The sequence below is a fragment of the Silurus aristotelis genome (genome assembly GCF_946808225.1).
Source record: "Silurus aristotelis genome assembly, chromosome: 11".
In the NCBI taxonomy this organism is placed as follows: Eukaryota; Metazoa; Chordata; class Actinopteri; order Siluriformes; family Siluridae; genus Silurus; species Silurus aristotelis.
The window spans coordinates 29,041,975-29,069,474 of NC_139584.1; the positions used below are offsets into that span (position 1 = coordinate 29,041,975).

Here is a 27,500-nt window from a genome sequence, read left to right on the forward strand (position 1 = left end):
TACATTTGTATATTAGGTCTTGATGTACAGTTACATCTCAAAATGCAACAGTAAAAAGTTAAAAAAAAAAATAAAAGTTTATAGTATAATTCGGGGAAAAAAATCACATGGGGTGGTGATGTCACATGATCAGTGCACATACTTTCAATCGTATAATGTAGTGTAATATCCTTTTTTTTATTATGATATATGATGTGAAATATTAATTGCATTGTGTTTCAGACATACTTGTTGTCTCAAGCCGGTCTTTATTTATTTGTGTGTTTGTTGTGATGTGGAATAGGTTTTTAGAGAAAACACAAATGTCCTGGATGCGTTTATGATTTTATATTTTTTATTTACAAAATGCTAGTAAAAAATTATTTATTAGTAAAAAATTTAAAATAAAATTATTTATTTTAAATTTGTTTGTACGAGTGGTACTTTTCATTTATTTGTATTGTTGCTGAAAAAAAAATACAAATATATTTATATATTATATCAAAATTGCTACAATATTTCAATTAGATTGGTGTCGGGTCTTTTGTGGCCACGCCCCTCTGTGTATCCGATTGGTCGAAAGTGTGATGACTGACGTCTCTTTTCTAAAACCTGGTGTGCGTGTGAGCTCGCGCGCGCCGAGACATGGAGCGGTGAAGTAGCGCGCGACGGAGTATCTAATCCTGCAGGTGCTCGCGCTTTGCGCTGCGTCCCACTGAACAACCTGAACAACCTCATCATCATCATCATCAGCAACAACCTCAACAACAACAACCACCTCATCTACAGCATCATCACATTCTGCAGTGGGATCTCTTTCTTTTTCTTTTTTTCCTTTTCTTTAATTGCATATTTTTACGTAAATAAACACAAGAAGGAGAAACACGATGCGGATTCTCACGTGCGTCGTCTCGGCGCTCGTCCTGATTGCGCACGTGAGCGCTCTGAATCAGGTAAGGCATCCTGATCGCTGCGCGTAAATATTGGCACCCTTTATTTGCGTTCGCGCGCACGGAGTGACGCTCACAGCAATGAGAAATATAATAAATATGGCGTGCAGAACTATTGGCATATCAGATCCTTCTTTTCCTGTAGTGTTTAACGAGATATTTCCTCCCATGCACCGATTTCCAAACTCGTTTACATGCTTGACTTTCTTTCTATCAGTCCATAAACTGAAGATGTGCAGGAGGTGAAAGAGTAAAAAAAATAGAGAGAACCACAACTCTGATTCCGGAGATGTTTCCAAAGATCTGTGTGTAACGGCGTTTTCTCTCTCATACGCGCCCTTCTACATTCTTATTACTCGTATTTATTTACTTAGAAAATAACACATATTAGAGAGAAGCAGAAACAAAAAAAAATAGATTACTTTTGATCTATCTATCTATCTATCTATCTGTCTGTCTGTCTGTCTGTCTGTCTGTCTGTCTGTCTGTCTGTCTGTCTGTTTGTTTGTTTGTTTACAGATGCATTGAGAGTGATTGAGACATGCAAGCTTTGAATCTTGAATGGAATCCAAAAGAGAGAGACAGACAGACAGACAAAAAAATTAGAGTGAGACAGCATGAGATGAGAGACAGAAAATCAGAGACAGACAGTGACTGAGAGACAGCAAAATAAAGAGTGTGTGAGAGAGAAAGAGAGAGAGAGAGAGAGAGAGAGAGAGAGAGAGAGAGAGAGAGATAAAGAGTGGAGATGAGAGGGAGACAGACAGAGAGAGCAGGTGTGTGTGTGTTAGAGAGAGAGACAGAAATAGAGTTGGATGAGAGAGAGAGAGAGAGAGAGAGAGAGAGAGAGAGAGAGAGAGAGAGAAACAGACAGACAAATAGTGTGGAGGGATATGAGAAAGAGAGAGAGAGAGACAGAGACAGACAGACAGACAGACAGACAGACAGACAGACAGACAGACAGACAGACAGAAAGATTTGGGTATGAGAAGGAAAGAGAGAGACAAGACAGATGGACATAAAGGGTGGGCATAAAAGAAGCTGAGTGGAGTATGAGAGGGAAAGCTGGACAGAGAGAGAGAGAGAGAGAGAGAGAGAGGGCTGATTAAACACAAACTGACAGTGTTGTCATTAAAGTTCCCTCCTTCCTTCATTTCCTCCTGCTCTGTTTCTCCTGCTCTGTTTTTCCTGCTTCTTCTGCTCTGTTTCTCCTGCTCTGTTTCTCCTGCTTCTTCTGCTCTGTTTCTCCTGCTCTGTTTCTCCTCCTTCTTCTGCTCTGTTTCTCCTGCTTCTCCTGCTCTGTTTCTCCTGCTCTGTTTCTCCTGCTCTGTTGCACCTCGTCCTGTATCTCAGGTGATTTAGAGGAGGACCTTTCTCAGTCCACCTGGCTCAGTGCCACACCCTGACCCAAACCCAGATCCTCCCAGATCCTCCGGGTCATTAACTCACCCCTGCGGTGCCGTCTGAAGCGTGATGGATCACTTCTTTGGTACTTGGAGTGACTGGAGAGAATGTGGACTATTTGAATTGGCAGGAATCTTCACACACGCTCAGGGATCACGTTGCACTTTCAGCCTGGTTATGAAGTGTTTTTTTTTATGAAGCTCATTAAGGGAGGAAACGAGCCCAGGTTTCGAAATGAAGCTCCGTAGAGAATTGGAGAGGTTTAAAGCCTCTCTGTAGAGGCGTGGACCTCAGCTTCATCTCGCTGATGAAGAATGCACAGAGCACTGAATTATTCATGCGTTAAAGCACAATTTATTCATTTGGAAGGACTTAAAAAAGAGGCAGAATTCAGTCCAAGTGCGGAGATATGTGCATGGGGGGGAATCATGCTGAGATTCAAACCCATGACCTTCTGAGTGACACCTGCCCAGAGGAACACGTCAAATAACAATAAATAAAGTAGGACTTTAAAAAAAAAAAAGACAGGTTGTCTGAAAGATAGACAGTATATGAGGGAGGGAGAAAGACTGATGGAGATGCAGGGGAAAAGAAAGAAAGAAAGAAAGAAAGAAAGAAAGAAAGAAAGAAAGAAAGAAAGAAAGAAAGAAAGAAAGAAAGAAAGAAAGAAAGAATGGTTGACTGGAAGATAGACTGAGAATGAGAGAGAGAGACTGATAGAGAGTCAGAGAGAGAGAAAGAAAGAAAGAAAGAAAGAAAGAAAGAAAGACATGTTAGGAGACAGACAGAGGGTCATTGAATTAAAGAGAGAGACTGATAGAGAGAGACAGCGAAAGAAAGAACACCGATTGACTGAAAGACAGACAGAGTGAATGAGGGAGATAGAGACTGATAGAGACAGAAAAGAAAGAAAGAAAGATTAGAACATAGAGATAAGATGAATAAAGAGACTGATAGAGAGAGACAGATTAGGAGATCGACAGAGAGACAGTGAATTAGGGAGAGAGAGAGAAAAAGAGAGAAAGACAGGCTGTCTGAAAGACAGAGTGACAGTGAGGGAGGGAGAGAGAGACTGATAAAGAATGAGAGACGTTAAAAGAAAAAAGAGACAGTGAGAGAAAGACTGATGAAAAAGGTTGAGAGACAGAAAGAGCAGGTGCACTGATGAGGACATGGTTGAATAAACCTGAACTACAGACACATTTCCACACGTCCGCATCACTCCATTCGCACTTCTGCAAAAATCAGGCAGAGAATTACGTTTGATCCTGAATCTGAGAGCTCCATATGGTCAAAATCTGTCAAACATCTGTAACCAACACTTACATCTGGCACATCTGTATCCAAACCACAAAATACGCCAAGCACTTCGGCAATATTAGCTACCTTTTACATGCTACGTTAATATAAAATCTACTTTAGCATCAAATTGGTAAACATCGGACCCAAATTTGGATGGCTACATGCTAGTGCAGGTTTTGCTAACATCTCAATGTAGCTTGTGTTTCATTGCGGTTTAAAAAATTCCCTTTAAAATTAGCACATGCTAAAATGTACTGTATAATCGCCTTGTTTTTGCTCAAATAAAAATTAACCTAGCAATGCAAACGCGTGATGTCGTTTTATACCATTTTAGTTTGTTTACTTGCTAAAAATAAAGGCTAATGATCTTTTTAATCTGAGATCCTTTCACAAGCTTTGACTAAAAACATTAAAATAAAGCGAAACGGCATTTAGCAAAGCGGAACTACTTTAGAAATTAGATAAACGTCATGAGAGCGTCAACTTTTACCTCAGGTGTGTTGATAAATTCGCAAGAAAACGCTCATTGAGACTGAAATGACACCCTAAATGCGCTTAGCATTAACTGGTTACATTTATTTAGCAAAAAGCTTTGCAGAGGGAACGTTAGTAGAGATCGTTTACTCTTTTCCACTGCCTTTATTCCCATTTTTTCTTGCTTTCTTTCATCACCTTATCAGCTGAAAAACGATCTTTAAGACGATTACAGTCGTTAGCCACCGTAGTGCTTTGCTTGTAAACGTTTACTTTAATCCGTTTTATCGTGTTTTTGAGCTCCTTGTGAAAGAAGGTTATCTAAATGAGGGAATCCAAACCTAGTTCTCTACTTGTTTTCTCAGAATCCTGTGGAAACAAATGCAAGACCTTGAACTCAGGGAAACAAAAACTGTTTAAGAATGTCAGAACAACGTTGGTGTAACGTTTCTTTACTCGTGTACTGAATGAGACGAGGTTTTAGTTGATATAAATGCAGAACTAATGGTGTTGAGACAGATGTCTTCGAACGAATACACTTTGTGGAAGTGTGATGAGATTGGGTGTGTGTGTGTGTGTGTGTGTGTGTGTGTGTGTGTGTGTGTGTGTGTGTGTGTGTGTGTGTGGGCACCAAGCCCAGGACTGTAATAGGAGAAGATGGAGTGAATCCATTGGGGTTAAAAACAATGTAGTTGTGCTTACACAGCTGTGGCTCTTTGGAGTGCCACTGCCTCTCCCACAGCACACACCACACCAACACACCCTGCCCTCTCTCATACTGAGAAACACACACACACACACACACACACACACACACACACACACACACACACACACACACACACACACTCTCTCTGACTCTGTGTAGGAGTCAGACTGCCCTTTAACCCTCATTCCATCCGATAGTCACGCTCTCTGTGCTTTAAGTAATTGCCTGACCGCTGCTTTGTGATTACGAATCCCCCCGTATAGATTTGAGGAACCTGATCGCTTCGCTACGATCTCCCAACAACAATAAAGGCCAAAGGGCTCACAAGTGTGTGTTTAGCAAAAATGCGGAAAAGAAATACCCCGTGTCCAGGCTGGTCTCTCCTGCCGTATTTCCACACAGATGATTTATTTTTATTCATTAGTTACCACATCTGAGACCCGCAGCACAGTTCAGTGGGGAAAAACCCTTTTCTGAAGGTAGAAGTCACTAATAATGTAAAGTTTATTATCATAACATAACAGTCAATTCAATAAGTGTTTCTTGATTTGATTGTATAATTTATTGTTGTATTTCATTATGGAATTTTATATGTATATTTGCAGTGGTGGACGAAGTACCATGTAGTTAAATTAAAGTAGATTCACTCCGTAAAATGTGACTGCAATAAAAGTAAAAGCGTTTCCTTAAAACTTTCACTTGAATAAAAGTTCAAAAGGTTTTGCCATCAAATGTACTCAAGTATCCAAAGTGCTATGATTTATTATAACTATAATGTTCATGTTATCATTTTTATCACAAGACTCTTCACTTAATCACCTCAGTTTATGTGTAAAGACTTGAATGTGACTCTCAGCACACTGATCTATTAATAGAATGATATTAATGACTCAAACACTGATTGATTTCTATTCCAATTATCATGAACCCAAAAACTTTTCAACTACTTCAATAAAAACGTGTAAACGAGGTCACGTGTGTGGTGGTGAGTTCGAGTCTGGAGTTTCTTCATCATTTATTCCTCTCTAAATGTTCTGCTTGATGTTGAACTGATGCTGATCTGTATGTTGGTGATCAGTAGATTCACCAAGCGCCGATCAGAACACGTGTAAAACAGAGCGTGCGCTCGATCCTGATTGGTGACTCGCTGCGTGTTTCACCAGTTACGTTTTTTATCCTCATTAATAAAAAGAAACGACTGATTTTACTAAATGCAGTCAAAAGTAAAATATTTGACTTTTATTATTATTTTGGTTTATACCACCACAGCTGGAGTTTTAGAAGAGGGTTGTGCCTCTTTGGAGGTTTCATTAGGATTCATGCCTTAATGTCTCGGAGCAGTATATATTCTTCGTCTTCGAGAGACACTTAGAGGAACACTGACCAATCATGAGCTTGTGTATGAGGAAGACGACAGTCAGCGCTTTTCACTGATTGTGTCCTGCTGTCCTGTGATGTAGCCTGATCAACAAACGAAGGATTAATTTATGCAAAAACACACATTTTATATACTGTAACACACACACACACATACATTATATAAGGTATAAGTGTATATAATATCACAGCCTGTATCTATTAACCTTAAAAATTAAAAACAGTATCAGGAATAGAAATGATGAAGGGAAAAGTGGAGTTCTGAGGACTTTAGTTTTTTTGGGAAATCCAGGGTGCTGGAGCTCAGAAACTGCTTTGGGTTCTTGGCTCTAGTTTGTTTGGATCTGCTTCAGGGTTGCATTGTTTCATCATCACAACAACTCAAGTTTAGTGATTATAATTACTGTTAATAAAAGGTGTGTGTATTAAGAAAAATGGAAACCAAGCATTGTGCCAATTTCAACAGATTGAAAAGGAGCTTCAAAATAAACAGCTAATAAAAAAAAAAATGTGTGCAAATAAAATAAATGTTTGCGAAATCTGAAGTAAAAATTGCTTGTAACTGCAGTGAGAAAGTCAGGAACCATGCTAGAGTGATATGACCTACTTCATCATTAAGATGGAGTATAAAAGCCTAATCATAATGATATGAGGATGAGTTACTGCAGGATCGTCACTGGATTCTCTCTTCCCGAAGAGATAAACATAAACGTGTGAACTTCAGTGTCCAGCAACTTCAGTGACCGTAGCATTCAGAGCGCTGAAGGACTTGTATATCGGTTAAAAAAATTCCCAACCAAACCGCAGAATGTGCACAAACGCTAACATGGACACTTTTTAATGCATGTGGTGACCCTTGAACGCTACATGAGAAGGAAACGTGTATTCTATGTGGCAGACTTGAGACGGTGGCTGAATTCTGTCAGCTTCTGACAAACTTCCAGTGTTATTTTAGCTTGTGGACTGCTGGACAAGCTAATGCTTACTGCATGATCATTGCAGCTGTTCCTCCAGACTTGTATTTATCTCTGATTATCTGTGTAAATCTGTTAGCACTCGTCACATGTAGCTGCATACATAAATCCACATGCTTAGCTCGGATTAACAGGGATGCTAACTTTGATTTTATTTCATATTAATAGAAGGGATCGTGTGAATGATTTAGCTTGTAGCCACCCCACAGTGCAATGTTCCATTTATTAATTTTTTGGCTGTAAGTGCAAAATAGTATACAAAGTATGATAATATATGACTGAAAAGCTATGAATAGCCTATTGGCTAAATTCTGGTTAGCACAAAGGAGGAAAAAAATAACACTAACAGCTAACAGAGGCTAACCGATTTTTCTTTCCTTTACTAAGAAGTAGTAAAGTATAAATGTAATATATATCAGCAAACAGATTTAAGTATTATTTTAGCTAGCTATTAAATAAGTAAATTTCTGAATGCGTACTGATCGGCTAAGAATCTATTAGTATACGCTAAAAGATGGGGATGCGAAAAAAGTTAGCTTTTTTTGTGTTGCTTTTTATTGTTTTATATATAATCTTTTATACACTTTGTTGCAAAAATTTTTTCTTTTTTTTTTCTTTATTTTTCGGTTAACATGTTGGCTGAATGTATTTTTAAAATATATATTTCTTTTTTTTTTTCATCTTATTTAAATACTTAGATTTTATATTCTATATTCTACACTGTTTGTTACACACAATGCTTCTTAAAAAAAAATTTTTTTTTGTTTTTTTGATGTAGGTTTCCAAATAGATGGGATTTTAGCATTGTACATTTCATTTGCATTTGTTGATGATTTCTTTCATTTCCAAGATATGAATTAGCACACAAATTAGCGAGCTAGCTAACTCGCCAACAAATCACCATACATCAATTAAAACTATAGAAATTACACATTTGTCAGATATACTTTCTGTTTACTGCATAATATGTCTATTGAATATTTTACAGTTTCATCAGAAAATATTTTTTTAAATCTCCTTCGTGAGCTTGGCTAATTAACAATAACTATATTTTAGAATTATAGGAATCATAAACCTGTTCATGGACAAATCATGTTCAGAGACACTTTAGTTGAATGAAATCGAAACCAAAAATGTCTCATATCTATTTCCTAATTTGGCTACTATTTCACTCAGAGATTGAAGAGACTGTGAAACTAGCTTGCTAAGTGATGGGCTAATTATGGTTAGCATAAAGACTGCATTGGTTAGCATTAGTACACATTATCATGTTTATCAGTGTGACAGATTATTATTTTTGGCCTGTGGTCTGCCACAGAGGTTTCGAGTTGTTGGATGTCGGGTGAATATTCTGACCCTCAGAAGTTTCTAATGTTCCTCTAGGCTAATTTTATACTTCGGTTCTGTTTCATGTCAGAGTTGTGGTTCTCCGAAAAAGTATTAAAGGTGTGTCTCAGGGCTTCTGGAGAAAGAGAATAGTTTATATTCACAGGCTCCACTGTATCCACAACCAGAGCCAAAGGGAGAGATAAACAAAAATGTTATACAGATGATAATAATAAACAGTAGCAAGGAATTGCTGCTTCTCTGATGGGTTAAAGAGACAAAAAGCCAATTTCCTTGGTATAAATCATTTGAAGAATTCCCTGTATTGATTCAATTAAGTAAATCCGGTGCATAAAATTCCATAACAGGATTATGGTGTGAGCTGGGTCAGGTTTTAATCTTTTTATGATGCCTTGACAAAGCAAACATTCTGTTCTACTGTTCAATCTTATAATTATTCATATTCTTCTTTGTCTTATGATGATGATTATTATCATTATTTATTATTCAAGCTACAGAAAGAAAGAAAGAAAGAAAGAAAGAAAGAAAAAAAGAAAAAAAGAAAGAAAGGTACTTGTCACATGTACTTTGCAGGGTGAAATTCTTTCTTTGCATATCCCACTGATGTTTGGAAGCTGGAGTCAGCCATGTTACAGCACCCTTGGAGCACAGAGGATTAAGGGGCTTGCTGAAGGCCCCAAAAGTGTCAGCTTGGCGATACCGGAGTTTGAACCCCAGACCTACCCTACTATCTCTCCTAATGCGCCAAGCTCATGTGCCAAAAACACCACGAAGTGTGCTCTTAATTTTCTAACTTATCAGAACCAAAGTTCTATCACAGAAGTTCAAATTAGCTCAAGTTCTCATTGACTTCCATTTAAATGTTTATTTCTAATAACTCCTAAAACTTTACAGCTAAATTACCAAACCCTCCATCTGGAGGTTACACCATCATCCTTTTCTGCTATTCCTGTGCTTTGACTTCTATAACTTATTGGAATTACAATATTACAGAAGCTCAAATTAGCCAAAATCCCATCCCATTAAAAATGTTGAACTGTTACTACTTTAAACCTTTTAAGTTACATTCACCAAACTCAGCATACATCTGCAATCCATTCTGCCTTTCAATGTTCTGACTTTCCAACCCATATGAATTGTGATTTTTTTTCCTGTTACTTAAGAATAATTTAAGTCCAGTTTGGCGCTACATTTACCAAACTCAGTGCCTCCTTCAGACAGAGGTTTTTCCGTAGTAATTTTTCAAACATCACGGAAAACTCCTATAGCCATCTAGACTTCTCTTCTTCTTAATCTGTTAATGTACTTGTAACAGAAATCTATCTTTCTTTCAATATCTCCCTGTCTATCATTGCAAATTTGTAGTCATCCTGAGTTTGGCGTCATCGGATGTCGCCCTTCTTTAGGTGGACTCATCATAGCCGAGCATCATAGTTGTGCTACTGCAGAAACTCTGAGAAGATGTATATGGATCTCAACCATGATTGGTATTCAAATGCATATATGTGTAATAAACCAAAAGTAGAGATAATCCTCCTGAGAAGTGTAGATGTTCTTTTTACTAATCTGAATGTATAGTCTCCAATTTTTTCTTCTTCTTTTTTATTTTATATCAGTTTTTTCTCCCTAAACACTTTTTACACCAGCTACTGGAGTGCTTCTTTGGAAAAGAAAAAAAAAAACAACCCTGTCACAGACATTTCATTTAAATTCTTTTTATTGTCTCCAAATGCCATATCTCTTTTCTGATCCAAGCATCTGCTCAATCCTGCTCATCTGTGAGAGCGCAGACTGAGACGCATAAACACCATCAGCAGGAATGTAGTGGTGTACAACTAAAATCAACAAGTCCCCACTAAACTAGTCTGGAGATCATTCACACTTCTGGGCTAATGATAGTGTGTGTGTGTGTGTGTGTGTGTGTGTGTGTGTGTGTGTGTGTGTGTGTGTGTGTGTGTGTGTGTGTGTGTGTTAAAATCGTGAATACTTTTAATACATTCTTTAACCTGCTTTGGCATTTCTACTGATCTACTCTACACATAATACAATACCGCTAAATTCAAACCCCCAAAAACAACACAGTGGATTCACGTTTATTATTATATTTAGAAAATACCAGTTTTTATGCCGGTCGTATCGTTTTATTTTGTTGTATTTATCCGCCACACATTGAAGGCCAGTCCATGAAAATATTGTCTGACATTAAACCAGTCTGTGGCGCAAAAAGGTTTGGGGACCACTGTCCTAAATTACATTTGAAACCTGAAAACGTGTCATCAGTAAAGTCTGAGATTTACATTTTGTTAACGCCAAAGGCACAACACAATACACCCTAACTATTTTACCAGCTGTGTTTCCAGTTAAAGTGTGGATCATTAACTATATATCAGACGGGGTCACCTGTTGATGGTAGAAGTTAAATAGAAACTGTTTAATAGGTCAATTTCTCCAGAGGTGAGACGAGGAGACGAGGTTTTGCCGTTTTGAACTCACAAACCAATTTCCACCAGTGAGAAACTGTCATTTTTACCATTTGGGTTGGCAGGCACATTTGTCTCCTCGCGTCCCTGTGTGGTCAGCTCTGAAGGTATTTTGGTGATGGTGTGAATGACAGGTGACCAAGCGTGAGCTGTCACTGTGCACGCAGTGGCTGTCGTCATGTCGAAGCCCTGAAGATGAGCAGGGCCTAATAAACTAATCAGTGGTGTGAGAACCACACGAGCAGTTAATGCTACCACCCTGAAGCTAAATATTTTCCTATAATAGCACTACCCTGAAGTGTTTTATTTTACTTATGCATCCAAAGCAATTTTTATAAACTACAATAGAAAACGATCTATTGAATATCACACTATTTATCCATTTATAGTTACATTTCCTGTCATGGAACGTCTTTGAAACAGACTATAAGTTATAAAACTCTGACACTGAAGACGCCTTTCATAGATGGAAAATCAGGAGAATTAACAATTGCACATGTTTTGTACTCCGTTTAATGTGCAGCATCTGAAGTACGAATCCCCCTGCACACACTGTTACTATAGAAACAATAACGGACCAGAAAACGGACTTTAATATCACACTTCTGACCAATCAGATTCCAGAATTGAGCAGCGGTGAATTCAATAGGACAAAGACCACGTCTTAAAGATGCAGAGATTTATTTAGAAAAGAGAGGAAAAAAAACCCCCACAAGAACTTCGTCTCTGAGTTTTTGTTTATAGTCTTGTGGGTCTATCAGAAATGTCATCAGGAATCCAAGCACATGACCAAAACGTCTCGAGTGAACAAACAGAGACGTTGTTGAATGTCAGTGGACTCTAATGTGTGAATGTTAGAGCTCTTTCACCTAATTATCATGTTTTAAAAAAAGCGATAATGGCCCTATTGTGCAGCTTGAAAAGAGAATATTGTGGGTTTGCTGGAAAGCACTGAGTCTCGTTCATGTCTCTGCCCTTCTCATGTAGCGACTTCACACTGCAGCACTCACGCCGTGTTAATCTCTTCCTGTTCTGACGGCTTTTTCAACACAATTAGGGCTAGAGGCGGATATTTGAGCGTGTGATTACCACCAAACCCACTATGGTGTGTGTGTGTGTGTGTGTGTGTGTGTGTGTGTGTGTGTGTGTGTGTGTGTGTGAGAGTAAGGCTTTTAATCCTGACTAATGAGTTTCCCGTCTCCACCTCAGTTTACTGTATATCATTTAGTTCTGAGTGCATGATGGAGGCAGTGTTTCGGTCTTTAGCGACTGCAGGCTCCAAATTTCACTCGATCGTGTCACAATTTGCAATTTGCATACTGTCTGAATTGTGGTGATAATTTGCATATCAATAGATTTTACAGGAGGAACAAGGATTTTCTGAAGACACTTAGAACAGAGTTATCAGAATTAGAGTGGAATAGATCAGTGCTTCAACAGAATAGAATAGAATAGAATAGAATAGAATAGAATAGAATAGAATAGAATAGAATAGGTGTTCTAATACAGTAGAAATAAACTAATATTTTATCAGAGTAGAATAGAATAGGGTTTAATTATTGTAGAATAGAAGTGAGCATAATAAATTAGAATTCAAATACAGTGGTGTTTTATTAGAATAGAATTGAATTGAATTGAATTGAATTGAATTGAATTGAATTGAATTGAATTGAATTGAATTGAATAGTGTTTTCTTGGAGTAGAATATAATATAATCGAGTTTTATTATAGTACAATTACTATAATATAATCAGAGTAATTACACCAGTTCAATAGAATAGAATAGAATAGAATAGAATAGAATAGAATAGAATTGTGTTTTATTAGTGTACAATAAAGGACAGGTATAGATTAGATGTTTATCAGGTATCAAAATATATTTATCTTCTGAAAAATATATAATGCTTCATTTTAAGTAGAATGTGATAGAATAGAGTGCCATTAGAAGTATAATAGAGTTCAGCGGTTACCATAATGGATTAAAGTTGTATTAGTGTAGAATATGTAGCGTTATTGAAATGTGGTTTTAATGGAATAGGTTAGAGTAAAATAAAACCTTTCAGCAGAATATATTAAAGTAAAATAGAATTGAGAGAGTAGAATAGAATAGTATTTATTAAAATAGAAAAGAGTTTGTTCACGATGGAACACGTGTTTAGATCTGTCATGTTTTATTAGATAGAAAGTGTAGAATAGAGAACAATAAGAATAAAGATATTCAGAGCCTTGTAGATTTTGATCAGAACGGAGTGCAAAGTTCAGTTGTTTTTTTGAAGATGTGAGGAGATATTTCTGTAAACATCACGTAGAAAAGAGATCGTCAGATCAGTGACACGATGTTGGGAACAAGAGAAAGCCCTGGTAGTCTAAGATGGCCACCAAAATGATGTTAAGAGTCAAACAGCAAATGCCAAATATCAAACAAACAATTGGTGCTCTGAATTCTTCTTATCACACACACACACACACACACACACACACACACACACACACACACACACACACACACACATACGGACAACAACGTGGCACTTGAGAGACGAGATCAGATGAACGGATGTCTTGAAGCACTTCGGCGCAGACAGCAGGAGCTTACAGTGAAGAATCTCAGGCTGTAACCAGTTCCACATGTGGCCCAGATTGGGTTTGTATAGAGATCTGTAAATCTCAGGAGGAAAGATGACAACCGTAAGCCCTCTGAACCGAAGCACCAGAGATCATGACCGAGAAACCAAACACAGCCACAAAAATCTGATCAACTGATAACCACACAGATGGAGAGCCAGCTGAAGGTCCACCATATCTCAAGCTTTAAAGAAAATCAGTGCAGCATTCATGGCAGTCCCTGTGAAGGGGGTGTGGCCTCTTTATCTGTCGCTCTTAACGAAGGAGGTGTGGCCTCTTTATCTGTTGCTTTTAACGAAGGAGGTCTGGCCTCTTTTTGTCGTTCCTAATGAAGGAGGTGTGGCCTTTTTATCTGTCGCTCTCAACGAAGGAGGTGTGGCCTCTTTATCTGTCGCTCTTAATGAAGGAGGGGTGGTCTCTTTATCTGTCGCTCCTAACGAAGGAGGTCTGGCCTCTTTTTGTCGTTCCTAATGAAGATGGTGTGGCCTCTTTATCTGTGGCTCTTAACGAAGGAGGGGTGGCCTCTTTATCTGTCGCTCCTAATGAAGGAGGCGTGGCTTTTTTATCTGTCAAACCTAATGACGGAGGTGTGGCCTCTTTATCTGTCACTCCTAATGAAGGAGGTGTGGCCTCTTTATCCATTGCTGGCCTCTTTATCTGTCGCTCTTCATGAAGGTGGTGTGACCCTTGAATCTCTTCAAGTCCCAGTTAAGGAGATGTGGCCCTTCTATCTATCAGTTCTGATGTATTGTTCCTGTTGTGCCTGTCAGACTCAATTAATGTAGGTGTGACCTCTATCCATGTCAAGCTCAGGAAATGAGGTGTGATTTGTCTACACATCAGACTAAAAAAAGAGGTGTGGCCTCTGTATGTCAGTCCTAAAAGGGGGTGTGGCCTGTCAACCACATTAAAGGAGGATTGGCCTCTATAAATGTTAGTCTCAGGAGTTTTATTTTCTTTGCTTACTAATTCTAATAAAGGATGTCCCTGGATTTATCAGTTTAAATAAATTAGATGTCACTCTTAATAAAAGAGGCGTGGCCTATGTACCTGTGAGTTTCAGGAGGTGTGGCCTTTGTTTCTATAGGTTCTGTTGAAGAAGTTGATGCTTCTGTACCTGCCAGTCCAAATGAAGGCCTCTGTATCTTTTTTCGAAAAACACATTCCGACTGTTAATGAGCCAAAAACTTAAATGTCATCATCTTGTTTTCAAACAATTTAAACTTCAAAACAAAGTGCACTTGTGAAACTTTCCACGTCATAAGCCTTTACAGCCGCTTAGTTTAGACCACGGCGGCTTCACGTGTGGCTTTGATGTGCATGTGGATCGTATCATACAGACTTCAACATACCATACAGTATACACGTCCCAAACTCCCGTTCACCTGCCAGTGTATTAACCTTCATCCCTGTCCAATCAAGGCTTAACGGCATAGCGAATGTGCATGCGTGCAAACGTAGGTATATGGAGATGTACCGAGATGTACAAAATGATTGGATCTGTATCGGTGAAAATGCAGATTCCATCAAGTCTCATCATGATGATGGATTTATGGACATCTCGAGTTCCTGCAAGACAAGTTCAAAGCCAGTGCCATGATAAAAGCCTGAGTTTATGGTCATGGACTTTATATAATGTCTAGCATATGGATAGAGAGAGAGAGAGAGAGAGAGAGAGAGAGAGAGAGAAAATATTTACAGGATCTTCTTCGACTTCTCTTCATACCCCCAACATTCTTCTCCTAAGCAATTGGATTCATTAAGACTGGATTTGCAGGCAGGAGTCTTGGCATGGCTGAAGCTGTGGTAAAACACTGCTGTGGTAAAAGCTAAAGGGAGAGTTTTTTTAAAAAGAACACAACGTTCATGTTTAGTTTTTTGTTTTTTTTGTAAAGATGTTGCAAGCCCCTGCTCTAAGTTCTCTGCTGGCTTCCAAAAAGCCTTAGGGTTCACAGCTGGAGGTCGTGTCATTGGCAGGATGGCATGAGGGGTTATCCGACCTCCTGTTTGTTTTTCAAGTGTGAGGAGTTTTTCCAAAAGAAGGCAGAACATCAGTGTGGGAATTCGTTGAAACATCTTAATAAGAACGAAGATTTCTCATCCAGATCTCAGAAGGTCAATGTGTAACGTTCCTAAAATAACCTTCCTGGTTTGTTTCACAGTATTATTAGAACGTTGTTAACACAATTCTTACTGCTGTTTCCATAGCGCTGAAGTATTTAGTTTAAATCCGTCAGTACTGCGAGATCTTTAAAACGTTGCCAGAAAGTTATTTTAAGAACGTTCTTTAAGAAGATCTAAGATGGTTGTGCTTTCACCTTCTAACAATGTTCTAATAACTGTAATATTACAGCAATCTGATATTACTACTATTTCTTTTATTACTTGATAGTTGTATAGAAGTTTTGCTAAGCATTTAGCAAGAACCGGGAAATTTCATCTGTAATGTAAAAAAACGTCCAAAATCAGCAGTAGCAAAAATAAAAGAAATAAACGTGAAAACATTTCATAAAATCCTCGTGTTACAGATTCCTCCTTCACGCCATGTGCTAGTGTTTGTTTTGCTTTCTGATTTGGATTTCTTCCCATCGCTTATTCCGTCATTGGTTTGTTAACCGAGTGTGTGCAACTGCTCTGTGTTTGCTCGCTGATTAGTTTGCTTGTGTTTACACTGCTGTGTTTTTGTTGTGCTGTGAAGTCGTGTGGCATTTGTGTCTCGCTTTTATTTTGGGTCCGAGAAATTTGTTTTCCGTAACCCATCTTTCTGTTTTTTTTTCTCTCTATGCACTAATAAATCTTACTTGTACACTGCATTGTTGTAGAAACGTTTTTCAAACGTATGAAAAAACATCATGAATTCAGCACGTTCCAAAAGTGTTTCTTCTGTTTTATATAAATTAAATGCCCAGAAATTTGACACCTAACTATAAGATTAAGGATGTAGGAAGTGGAGGCTCAGTGGATGAGATGTTGAGCTTCTTATTTGGAAGGTCATGGATTCAAATACCCTCCACTCTTCTGGGAAGATGTTCCACTAGATTCTGTGGAAATTTGTGTGAGATTATTTCAACCACGAAGGTGTTAGTAAAGTCAGGTATTGGTGGAGGTGAGAAGGTGAGGAGGTTCCTGGGGTGCAGTCAGCTTTCACATCCATTCATGTTAAATAGCTTCAGAGCTCTATAGTGGGAGATCTTCCACTCCAACCCGAGTAAAGCAGATCTTTATGAAGCTGGCTTTGTGCACAGAGGTATTGCTAATCATGCTGGATCAGGTTTTGTGTCTCCTAGTTAAAGTGAAGGGAAAATCTCATGCTTCCAAAACAAGAATGTTTCCAAAGTCACAGTGGTGTTTCTCTGCGTTCAGGTATTCGGGGACTTGGAGCCCGTAAGGATGACGACTGAGGGCTCGGATTGTCGCTGTAAGTGTGTGATGCGTCCGCTGAGCATCGAGGCGTGCGCGAGGCTTCGGGACGGGACCCTGAAAGTGGACGATTTTTACGCTGTGGAGACGGTGAGTTCAGGATCGGACTGTAAATGCTCGTGCACGGCTCCGCCCTCGTCTCTGAACCCCTGCGAAAACGAGTGGAGGACGGAGAAACTAAAGCAACAATCGCCCGAGCTGCTCAAGGTACACACACACACACACACACACACACACACACAATACAAAAATCACTGTGGCATACATGATTCACTTGAGCTCCATGTGTATTGGTCTAAAGCTCACACTGCATTTTTTCCGGTGTCAAATTTTTTCATTTAACACACACACACACACACACACACACACACACACACACACACACACACACACACACACTTAAACCAAATAATAATAATAGTATAATAATGCTAAATTATTTACAACCAAACCTAAAGTTGCCCTATCTTTTTTAATTACATATTTATTTCCACCTAAAATAATAATAAAAAAGAAATCAAATAAACCTAAATTCACCTTAACAAATATATAAAATTGAAAATTTATGATTTATTTACAGATAAATAATAATTTACAAAATGTAATATAAAAAAAAGATTACAAGTAAGAATTAATGAACATACAATTTTTTTATTACATATAAAAAATATTTAATTACATATCAATTATTAAATTAAATAATTAAACCATTAAAAAAAAAAAAATTATAATTAAAAAAGTGATACAAAATGTAAGATTTTTTTTTACAAATACTAGAAATTGTAATATAATGCATAAATAATAAATGTTCTTACACACTGCCCTTCTGCAGGTTATTTATTCATTATTTATGTTAATCTTTGTTTGCAATATTTCACGCATTAGCCTGAGTGTTTTGACGATAGACCTGCTACTTCGGATATTGTGCAGACGTTATAACCTCTACCTAGAAATTGCTTTTGTTTGTCATTCGCGCAGGAAGTTTTATTCTTATTAATATATAAATGACAGAAAGACAGAATCTTCTCCTTTTCACTCCATGTCCCTTGTCTGCATGCGAACAGAAGTCACTGTGTGCCTCTGATAAAATAAAAACATGTCCAAGTTTTGACAAAAGTCGAGTTCCTGGAGAGACGCATCGGGTTCGAGTTACAGACGTCTCGCTTCACGTTTCCTTCGTGTCCTCCTGCTGAGTTCTCTGATAAAAATCAGGATGTTTTTTAGGATGTAATTTTACAAAAACGGCAGCTGGATTTGTAAAAGGATGTCTGACTAATGATAACAGCCTGTGTGTGTGTGTGTGTGTGTGTGTGTGTGTGTGTGTGTGTGTGTGTGTGTGTGTAGCTGCACACCATGGTGGACTTGCTGGAAGGGACGCTGTACAGTATGGATCTGATGAAGGTTCATGCGTACATGAATAAAGTGGTGGCTCACATGAACACACTGGAGGAGGTGAGAACATCAGTAATGATGTAATGTAATCTATCTATTCATCTGTACAAACGAATAAATAAAAGAATTAACAGATGAATCGAATGAATAGATATTACATTATGAAATAGAGGAGTAAATATGTGAATGAATGATTTCTAGAGGGAATGGAGTGATGTAGATGAATAATGTGTGGTCAGATTGCTGGGTGAGTGGAGATGAAATATCGGACTCGGGATATAAACCTGACAGCATTTCGATCTTTATTCGCCGCAGACGATAAAAACGAACCTGAGTCGAGAGAACGACTTCGTCCGAGACAGTGTAGTAAATCTGTCCAATCAGCTGAAGAAGTACGAGAACTACTCAGACATCATGGTGAGCATTAAGAAGGAAATCTCCAGTTTGGGAGTCCAGCTGTTGAAGAAAGACGCAACAGACAACAAAGAACAAGTGAGACACACACACACACACAAACACACACAAACACACACTCACAGACACACACACACACACACACACACACACACACACACACACAAAATGCTACTTTGATCTTGCTGTAAAATTTATGTGGTCATGTGACCATATACAGCTATAGAATAGTTATGAATTATTATTAAAAAGAAGGTCATTAGTTATTAATGAATTATTAATATTTTAATAAGTATATGAAAAGCTATATGCATTAATTCTATCTATCTATCTATCTATCTATCTATCTATCTATCTATCTATCTATCTATCTATCTATCTATCTATCTATCTATCTATCTATCTATGTCTGTCTGTCTGAACATGCAAGGATAGAATGAGTGCAAGAAATAAAGAACATATGTGTTAATTAACGAGTAAACGAGTGAAATGATGAACTGATTAAAAGAAAAAAAATTAATGATCAAAGCAATAAATAAACTCAACAATTAAACAACGCACGAACAAACGGAACACAAGTAAGTCAAGAATTTAATGAAATAAGTAAATAAATGAAAAGATGAATGCATGGATGGTTTCATGAATGAGTGAATGAGAGTTACAGTTAGCTCGTTTTGCTAATCTGCTAATCGAACAGTCAGTTTTCGGGTTAATTGTAGATCGTCATCGTTACTCACATTTGTTTGCTAGTTTTTTATTCCCAGCTCTGTGACTCATTAATGACTACGTATGATTGCAGGCCACCGATAGCAAGAAGGGCAAAGAGGCAGTAAAACCTTCCAACAAAAAGCCTCCGGTGGTTAAACCTCCTCCGAAGCCAAAAGAGAAACCCGTCAAACCCAAAAAGGAGCCTCCACCGCCCAAGACGCCCAAACCTGCCAAACCGGAGCCGACCCCAAAGAGCAAAGTGGCGGGACACCAGCCGGGGGTCATCAGGGGCATCACCTACTACAAAGCCACCAGGACTGATGGTTCTGAGACGGACAGCGCAGCCAAAGCAGACAGAGGTTTGTTTTCCAAATGAATCAGTCATTCTGTGACGAGTTCATGCTGTTTAAAGAAGCGACGCCAAGTCGTTCATTGTTACAGAACATTAACTAAACGAATGCCATCACTCAGCTTGCTTTCATTATAAGGATGTTAGCTTTGGAGCTGTTTTACTGTTTTGGCTGATCGGCTTCAAGACACCTCCGGGTGCCAGGAAGTCATGCCCACCTCACCCCCCGGTGGGAAACGCCCTTCACAAAGTTTTACAAGGAGCTGAAATCTGCTATAGGCGACCTGTATCTCTAAATTACCCTCCATAAAGAGAATCCCTCTGCTCTTGTATTTTCTCCGTAATTGTGAACAGCAGAACAGCTCCGAGGCTGAAGAAAGGATTCAGAAGCAAATGCTTATTAGCAACAGCTAGCAAAAGCAATAATCCTAATACAGTTCTGCACTATAACAATCCCAAGTCGAAGCCACGCCTGTATGGATGTTATTTCAGGGTTGTTCAATCTTCTTATGTTCCACCGGATTTTGGAGATTCATTCAGCCACAAGGGTGTCAGTAAAGTCAGGTGCTGATGTAGGTGAGGTGAGGAGGCCTGGATAACAGGAGATCTTCCACTCCAAACAATGAAGAGGAGATCTTCATGGAGCTGGCGTTGTGCACAGGGGCATCATCATGCTGGAACAGGTTTGGGTTTCCACATGTGGCTGGAAAAGTCAGATGCCCTGATATGTGCCCTGTTGTGTATAAAACGGTTTGAGTTTTTATTAATGAACTATGAATACGTTAAAAAAAAAAGAGCTGCTGAAGGCTAAAGATGGCTGCTGAACAAAGGATTTTTTTAAGAGAGTTCTTTTTTTTCTACTCATTTGCCTGATTCTCATATTTGACCCGAGTTTCTTATATTCGCTAAACACAACAAAAGCTCCGCCCACTTTATCCCCAACATTCCGTGTCTTTGAAATGCAGATCGTCGCAGCAAGAGCGAAACTTAATCGCATGCGAAAGCAAAGCTGTTATTATTGCTATATACCCCAAAAAGGAATGATATTAAATTCTCATGCCATGAACGTTATAAATCTCCTGAGGAACTTCAAACATCTCATGGTCTTCGCTATGAGATGTTTGAGATCCTCTCTTCCTTTTTTCCTTGTTTGTCCTGCGCTGTTGGAGACATGTTGTAGTTGGATTCTTTGACTGAATGCGCAATTATTTTTTACTGTATTTATATCTGGCTCTGTCCCGAGCTGGTTTATGGTTAATATTCCAGACAAAGCCCCCCCCGGTGCAGGAAGAGTGGGCTTAGATTAGTCTCTCTCTCTCTCTCGCTCTCTATCTCTCTCTCTTCCCCAGACATTGTCTTCATGGAGATGTGTTTTGCATGGCGTGACATGAGACAGACTCGGTTGAAAAACGCAAACACTGCAGGGATAGACTCGGTTACAGTGCAGGAAGTTACTACGAGCGCAACATCTCATAAATAATAAATATCGCTTTTGAAGTGAAATCTCTGATACTTAGGGGGTGAAAGAATTGCTGAAATCTCATTCGGTCATAATCCTTTCTCCTTCCTTTTTTCTCAGAAAAAGAAAACACGGCCAAAACCAACACCGTCCACCAAATCGAGGAAAAGGGAGGTTCCGAGCTCGTCTTGGAGGCTGTCAAATTCACCACTCCTGCATTGCCAAAAACAACAAGAACGACGACTCAGACGACGACGACGACAACAACAACAACCGTTGTGCCAACAACATCTTCATCACTAATAGAAACAACCACCAGCGTAGAGGAGCTTCTCACCACCGACTCTAACGAGTCGGACCTCAGGACGGAGAAGCTCACCATCACCATCACGCCTTTGCCAAAGAGCGTGAAACCCGGATCTAACAAAACAGGTACATGAGGGTTTTATCCTGGTTTTCCGGTTTCCTTCAACCTCCCAAAAACGTCTTAGTAGGTGGATGTTTTCAAAATTCCTAGGTTCCTAGGTCTGAAAACCTGTGTATGTGTGTGTGATATGCGTGTGAGACATCACATTCCCATATAACGTTTCCTCAATTGTCCAGTATTTATAGGATAGAATTCCCAACACCTGACCAGGATAAAGCACTGACGGAAAACGAATTAACGAGGAAATCAGCTACAATAAATTTAACCGTGTAACACAAATTCCTATAATAGTAAAAGGACGAAAATCCTGAATATGTTTGGTTTTATGTTTGCCTCTACCAGGTGGTTATAGAAAAAAATTGTGTAGCTAGTACTTTCCATTACCTTTCCCTCACAGGTGTGTATGTGTGTGTTGCTCTTTGCAGTAAGCGTTAAACCTTTGGAGTGCGAGGGCACCATAGCATCGGTGGAGATGCCGGAGAAGCACCACAGCTATGGGCGTAACGAGGGCGCCTGGATGAAGGACCCGGTCGCCAAGGACAACAAGATCTACGTGACCAACTACTACTACGGCAACAACCTGGTGGAGTTTCGCAACCTGGACAATTTCAAGCAAGGTGGTAACCTCCCCCAAAAGGGGATTATGGGAAGCAACCTAGAGGCCCAATGTAATGCGTAACATGATGCTACCACAACCGTGCTTCATAGTCACAGTAGTGATAGTGTTCTAGTGTTCAGGGTCCAATTTAGCCACTTTTTGGCCATATTTACAATAACACTCACCCCATCCAAAGAACATAGCCTCTTCAAAACCCATTTAACCCTTTCAACCCACACATACTACAAGTTTATGCACAATTTTACGTGTTGATTCATATATGAATATGTGAAGGGGGTAAAAAGGAATGCAAGGGGAGGGGGGAAACAAATGCATAGCAGTACGTATAAACAAAATTGTATTAAAATTTTAGAAGTTCTGTGTTATCAACCATGTCCAAAATGTATCTAACCCCAGGTCGTTGGAGTAACCTCTACAAGCTGCCTTATAACTGGATAGGAACGGGTCATGTGGTCTACAATGGCGCTTTCTACTACAACCGAGCTTTCACGAAAAACATCATCAAGTACGACCTGCGTCTGCGCTACGTGGCGGCGTGGACGCTCCTCCACGACGTGGTCTACGAGGACACTACGCCTTGGAAGTGGCGCGGCCATTCGGACATTGACTTCGCCGTTGACGAGAGCGGGCTCTGGGTGATCTACCCGGCGCTGGACTACGACTACTCGCAGCAGGAGGTCATCATCATTAGCAAGCTGGACCCCAGCGACCTGTCCACCAAGAAGGAGACGACGTGGAGGACGGGTCTGAAGCGCAGCACATACGGGAATTGCTTCGTGGTGTGCGGCGTGCTCTACGCCATCGACGTGTACAACCAAAGAGAGGGCGAGGTGGCGTACGCCTACGACACACACACCAACTCTGAGGCGGCACCGCGGCTCCCGTTCACCAACGAGTACGCCTTCGTCACCCAAGTGGACTACAATCCCAAAGAGAAGGTGCTGTACGCCTGGGACAACGGACACCAGCTCACTTATAATATTCACTTCGTGGGTCAGTGAGAGCAGCGAGGAAAACTAAAAACATTTCATTCAGGAATCTGACTTTTTTAAGAGAGAAACAAATATAAAGAAGATTATAATAAGGGAAACGAACTGGATGGACGTTCAATAAATGATGACTTGTTTCATTTGTGTAGCAGTTTTCCAGAAAATGAAAAAAAATTCAGGGTTGACACAAAAAATTATTTCCAGTAAAAAAAAAAATGATTTGAGACTCACTCCAAATATATGAATAATTAAATAATTGGCAAAAAAAAAATTTTCCCGGGAAAATTTCCTCACATTATCCATACACATTATTTCAGGATTTAATTTTTGTTATTAAAAAAAAAAATTAATGATACTACACAACATAATGTTTAACGTATTTAAATATATATATATTATGTGAATAAATATTACTTTAATAACCCTATAAACCACCATGTAGAATGTTTATGGTACTTGTATTAAACAGGGCGTATGTGTGTATGTAAATGACTCATTTACACAATTTTCATTCTGTAAAATACAAATGACGTTTGCACTGTAAATATTTCCAGAGAAACGTGAGCGACAGACGTGTTTGTTCGATGCGTAAGGTTTTTGATTCTGATTTTTTTTGTAGTAAACGTTAGTTAAACTCCTGGATGAGTTTACGCTTTATTTGATTTGATTTGATTTTTTTTTTTATGACTCACGTGGAGGGTGATATTTTGTTTTCTTCGCTGTGACTCCATTACCACACTGCCTTTACAATGAGAAATATTCCTATAAAGATGCTTTGAGATCATTTAGATCATGGTCTGATTTTTATTACTCTGCAAAACTTATGGACAAAACTTTGTGGACACGTTGAGCGTTAGTTTGTGGTTCTTTTTGAACATCCCATTCCTCATTTACTCTTCATTTACACTTATAATAAGCTCCACTCTTCTGGGAAGATGTTCCACTAGATTTTGTGGAGATTTAAGTGAGGTTCATTCAGAGACAAGGACGTGAGTAAAGTCATGTATGATGTTTATGAGATGAGAAGGTCTGGGGTGCAGTCAGTTTTCACATTTTCCACTCCAACCCATGTAAAGCAGATTTTCATGGAGCTGTTCTGGCTTTGTGAACAAGGGCATGGTCATGCTGGAACATACTGGTTTTTGAGTCTCCTAGTTTAAACGAAGGCGATATTTCATGCTCCAAAGACGTCCGATACAATTGCGTGCCTTCAACAGTTTGTAGAAGAACCACATATACTGTAGGTGGAAAAGTCAGGCGGCCCAGTACTTTTGCTCATACAGAGTATAATGATCAAAAACCTGTAGCACAAACTTGGAGTTTGGCTTGTGGCTCATATTCACTTGCTTTAATAAAACCCAGAACATGTTGATGATCTACAAGCTTGATGAAACGTCTTTGAATATATTATAATCAAAACGCCTAAAATATCAATATTAAATAGTCAAATTCCAACAATTAAAAACTAGCGCCAATGGTCTAATGTAAATAGTCAAATAGCTGAAAAACATTGACTATCAAAATAAAATCAGTTTTTTCTTGAATTTAAGGAAAAGTGTGAGGATTTAGATGTGTGATTTGGTAAACAGTGCTTTGCTAACCTCGCTAGCTGCATTATAGCCTCGCTAGCTGCGCCATAGCCTCGCTAGCTGCGTCATAGCCTCGCTAGCTGCCTCATAGCTTTGCTAGCTCTGCCATAGCCTCGCTAGCTGCGTCATAGCGTTAAAGATGGAGTTAGCGCTCCAATGCTAATAATAGGAAGTAAATCTCCGAGCCCTAAATGAGTTCACTCGGGACTGTAAGGATTTTTAAAAAATTTTATGCGAATTTGAGGCCCAAACTGTTCGTTTTGATCGTTCTGACAGCGACGCTATCGACCTACCTGAGAGATTTATAACATTTACGTGACAAAAAAAAAGGCAAATAATGTCTGAAGGGAAGATTATAAGATTTTGGAGTTTGTCGAATGTCTTCTCCTTTCCTCGTTCCGCTAGTTGGGTTTTTCCCTCATCTCCATTCCCACGTCCAGGAAAATGCGCATCTGATGAAGATTTGCCTACGAAGATTTTCCAACATGTCTGTGTAGGAGAAGTGGGTGTGGCCAGTGTTTCTGATTGACAGCTGGCTTGGATTTTACAGCCTACAATCTAAGCAGACGATTAGCCGTTTCACCTCCGGATCATTACCCATTTACTTTTTGACCAAAAGTATTAGGACACCTGACTTTTGTTGTTCTTTCACAAACTATTCCAAACAAAGTCTCCCAATTGTATAGGACGTATTGGGATACGGTTGCATAAACTTTTCCATTCACGTCAACTAAGAGACCCAAACACGAGTCTCATGGTCTGGTGTCCACAAATCTTTAGCTTTGGAAAGCTTGTGAGAAGTGCTCAGAATGATGGAGAAGCTCTGCCCCTTTAATCAAGTCAATGATGTAATGTGGATTTGGGGATTTTCCAAAATTCACATCAGAGACTAATTTTTAACTTCTTCAGATCTTTATCTGGATCTCTTTATTTTCATGTCAGGCTTCATCGTCTTTGTCTCCTACGTTAATATCTGGTCTCGGGACAGTCCACAATCCCATTACGGACATAATTACTGAGAACGAGGGATGATTTCTCAACCTGGGTGTGGAGCGTCGTGAGAAATAACACCACGACTGCAAAACATGGAGCGTGTAAACAAAATCGCTTCCAAACTTACATTTCGAATTTGAACTGGTTGCCAAGCATCTCTTTAATAAGCATGTGTACGCTGTATTGGGACAACACAGCTTTTCCACATGCATGTGGTTCTTCTGAAACTGTTACCACAAACTTGGAGGCCCACAATTCTATCGGACGTCTATGGAGCATGCAGGAGCGTGAAATCTTCCCTTCACTTGAACTAGGAGTCTCGTACCTGTTCCAGCATGACAATACCCCTGTATACAAGGAAAGCTCCATTAAGATATGCTTCACATGGGTTGTGGAAGATCTCCTGCTAGAGAGCTCTGATGCTCACCTACATCAGTACCTGACTTTACTTACACCCTTGTGGCTTAGTGAATCTCACACAAATCTACACAAAATCTAGTGGAACATCTTCCCAGAATAATGGAGCTCATTATAACATCTAATGGAAACTAAATGTTGAATGGGATTTTCTAAATCGATCGTACGCTCAGGTGTCCACAAACTGGTAGAGTTAGAATGAGAATTATTACGCTCAGACATGTCTGGAGCCGAGACTGTAAGGTAAAGTGTAACTGGTTCGAGGCCAAAGCCTTTGTTTGGATTTGTTTTGCTACTGACGCAATCGTTTAATGTGACAGATTTATAACAGATACGTGATTTGAATTGTGTGTATTTCACCTGTTTTTGTTTAATCGGGCAGCATTTATTAGCGACTCATGTTTAGTTACGTGCTTGAATCCGATCCACCATTGATCGGAACAACGGGGGCTTTTGTGACCACACACACACACACACACACACACACACACACACACACGCTCAGTGTAAGATGCTATTGAAGGAAACACAATGTCCTCTTTGGAATGATGGATTGGGTCAGATGCCACCCGGTTCTGCTAAAAAGAATTGAAGGAATTCTCACTAAAGTCCCACTGAAGGAACGATTCATTCCTCGGGGTTTTTCCTGTCGAACGGATAACAAACGACTCCCCTGATGTTCGCTCGATTTATGGGGAAGACCTACTCGAAGGTCACACGTGGGCAAATATGTGTTACAGCGCCAGAGAACGCAAGAAAGGTCAAAAACTTGGACGAAATGATAGAACGCAAGTGTTGGACGCATTATGTGTGAAAACTCTATATGCAGTGAAACGACAGGCCAATATTTACCTTTAGATTTGTGGCATTTGGTCGACGTCATTCTCCAGAGCAACTTAGAAGAAAGAAAAGTGTTTTTAACTTATCACGTGTAACTTACAGCACAGTGAATTTCTTTCTTTATATTTCTCAGTGATTTAGGAAGTCGCGGTCATAGCGCAGGGTCAGCAATTATACAGCGCACAAGGGTTAAGGGCTTAGCTCAAGGGCCCCATTAATGGCAGCTTGGCGATACAGAGGCTTGAACCCATAAACTTCCTATA

General features: G+C 39.3%; 1 protein-coding gene across 1 annotated transcript; it reads left to right on the forward strand.

Moving 5' to 3' along the window:
* Positions 1–585: 585 nt before the first annotated feature.
* olfml2a (olfactomedin-like 2A) lies at positions 586–24,182 on the forward strand. The gene is made up of 8 exons (XM_083554238.1): positions 586–932; positions 16,985–17,248; positions 18,386–18,493; positions 18,749–18,925; positions 19,647–19,914; positions 21,484–21,795; positions 22,216–22,407; positions 22,806–24,182. Exons 1-8 carry the CDS (start codon positions 867–869, stop codon positions 23,408–23,410), a joined length of 1,992 nt encoding a protein of 663 aa, XP_083410364.1. The 5' UTR covers positions 586–866; the 3' UTR covers positions 23,411–24,182.
* Positions 24,183–27,500: the final 3,318 nt, after the last annotated feature.

Bases quoted from the DNA above. Each gene is read 5' to 3' on its own strand.
- olfml2a (XM_083554238.1), top strand. From the start codon at position 867: ATGCGGATTCTCACGTGCGTCGTCTCGGCGCTCGTCCTGATTGCGCAC. The intron at 17,249-18,385 runs GTACACACACAC...GTGTGTGTGTAG, and splicing joins AATCGCCCGAGCTGCTCAAG to CTGCACACCATGGTGGACTT. The intron at 19,915-21,483 runs GTTTGTTTTCCA...CTTTTTTCTCAG, and splicing joins CGCAGCCAAAGCAGACAGAG to AAAAAGAAAACACGGCCAAA.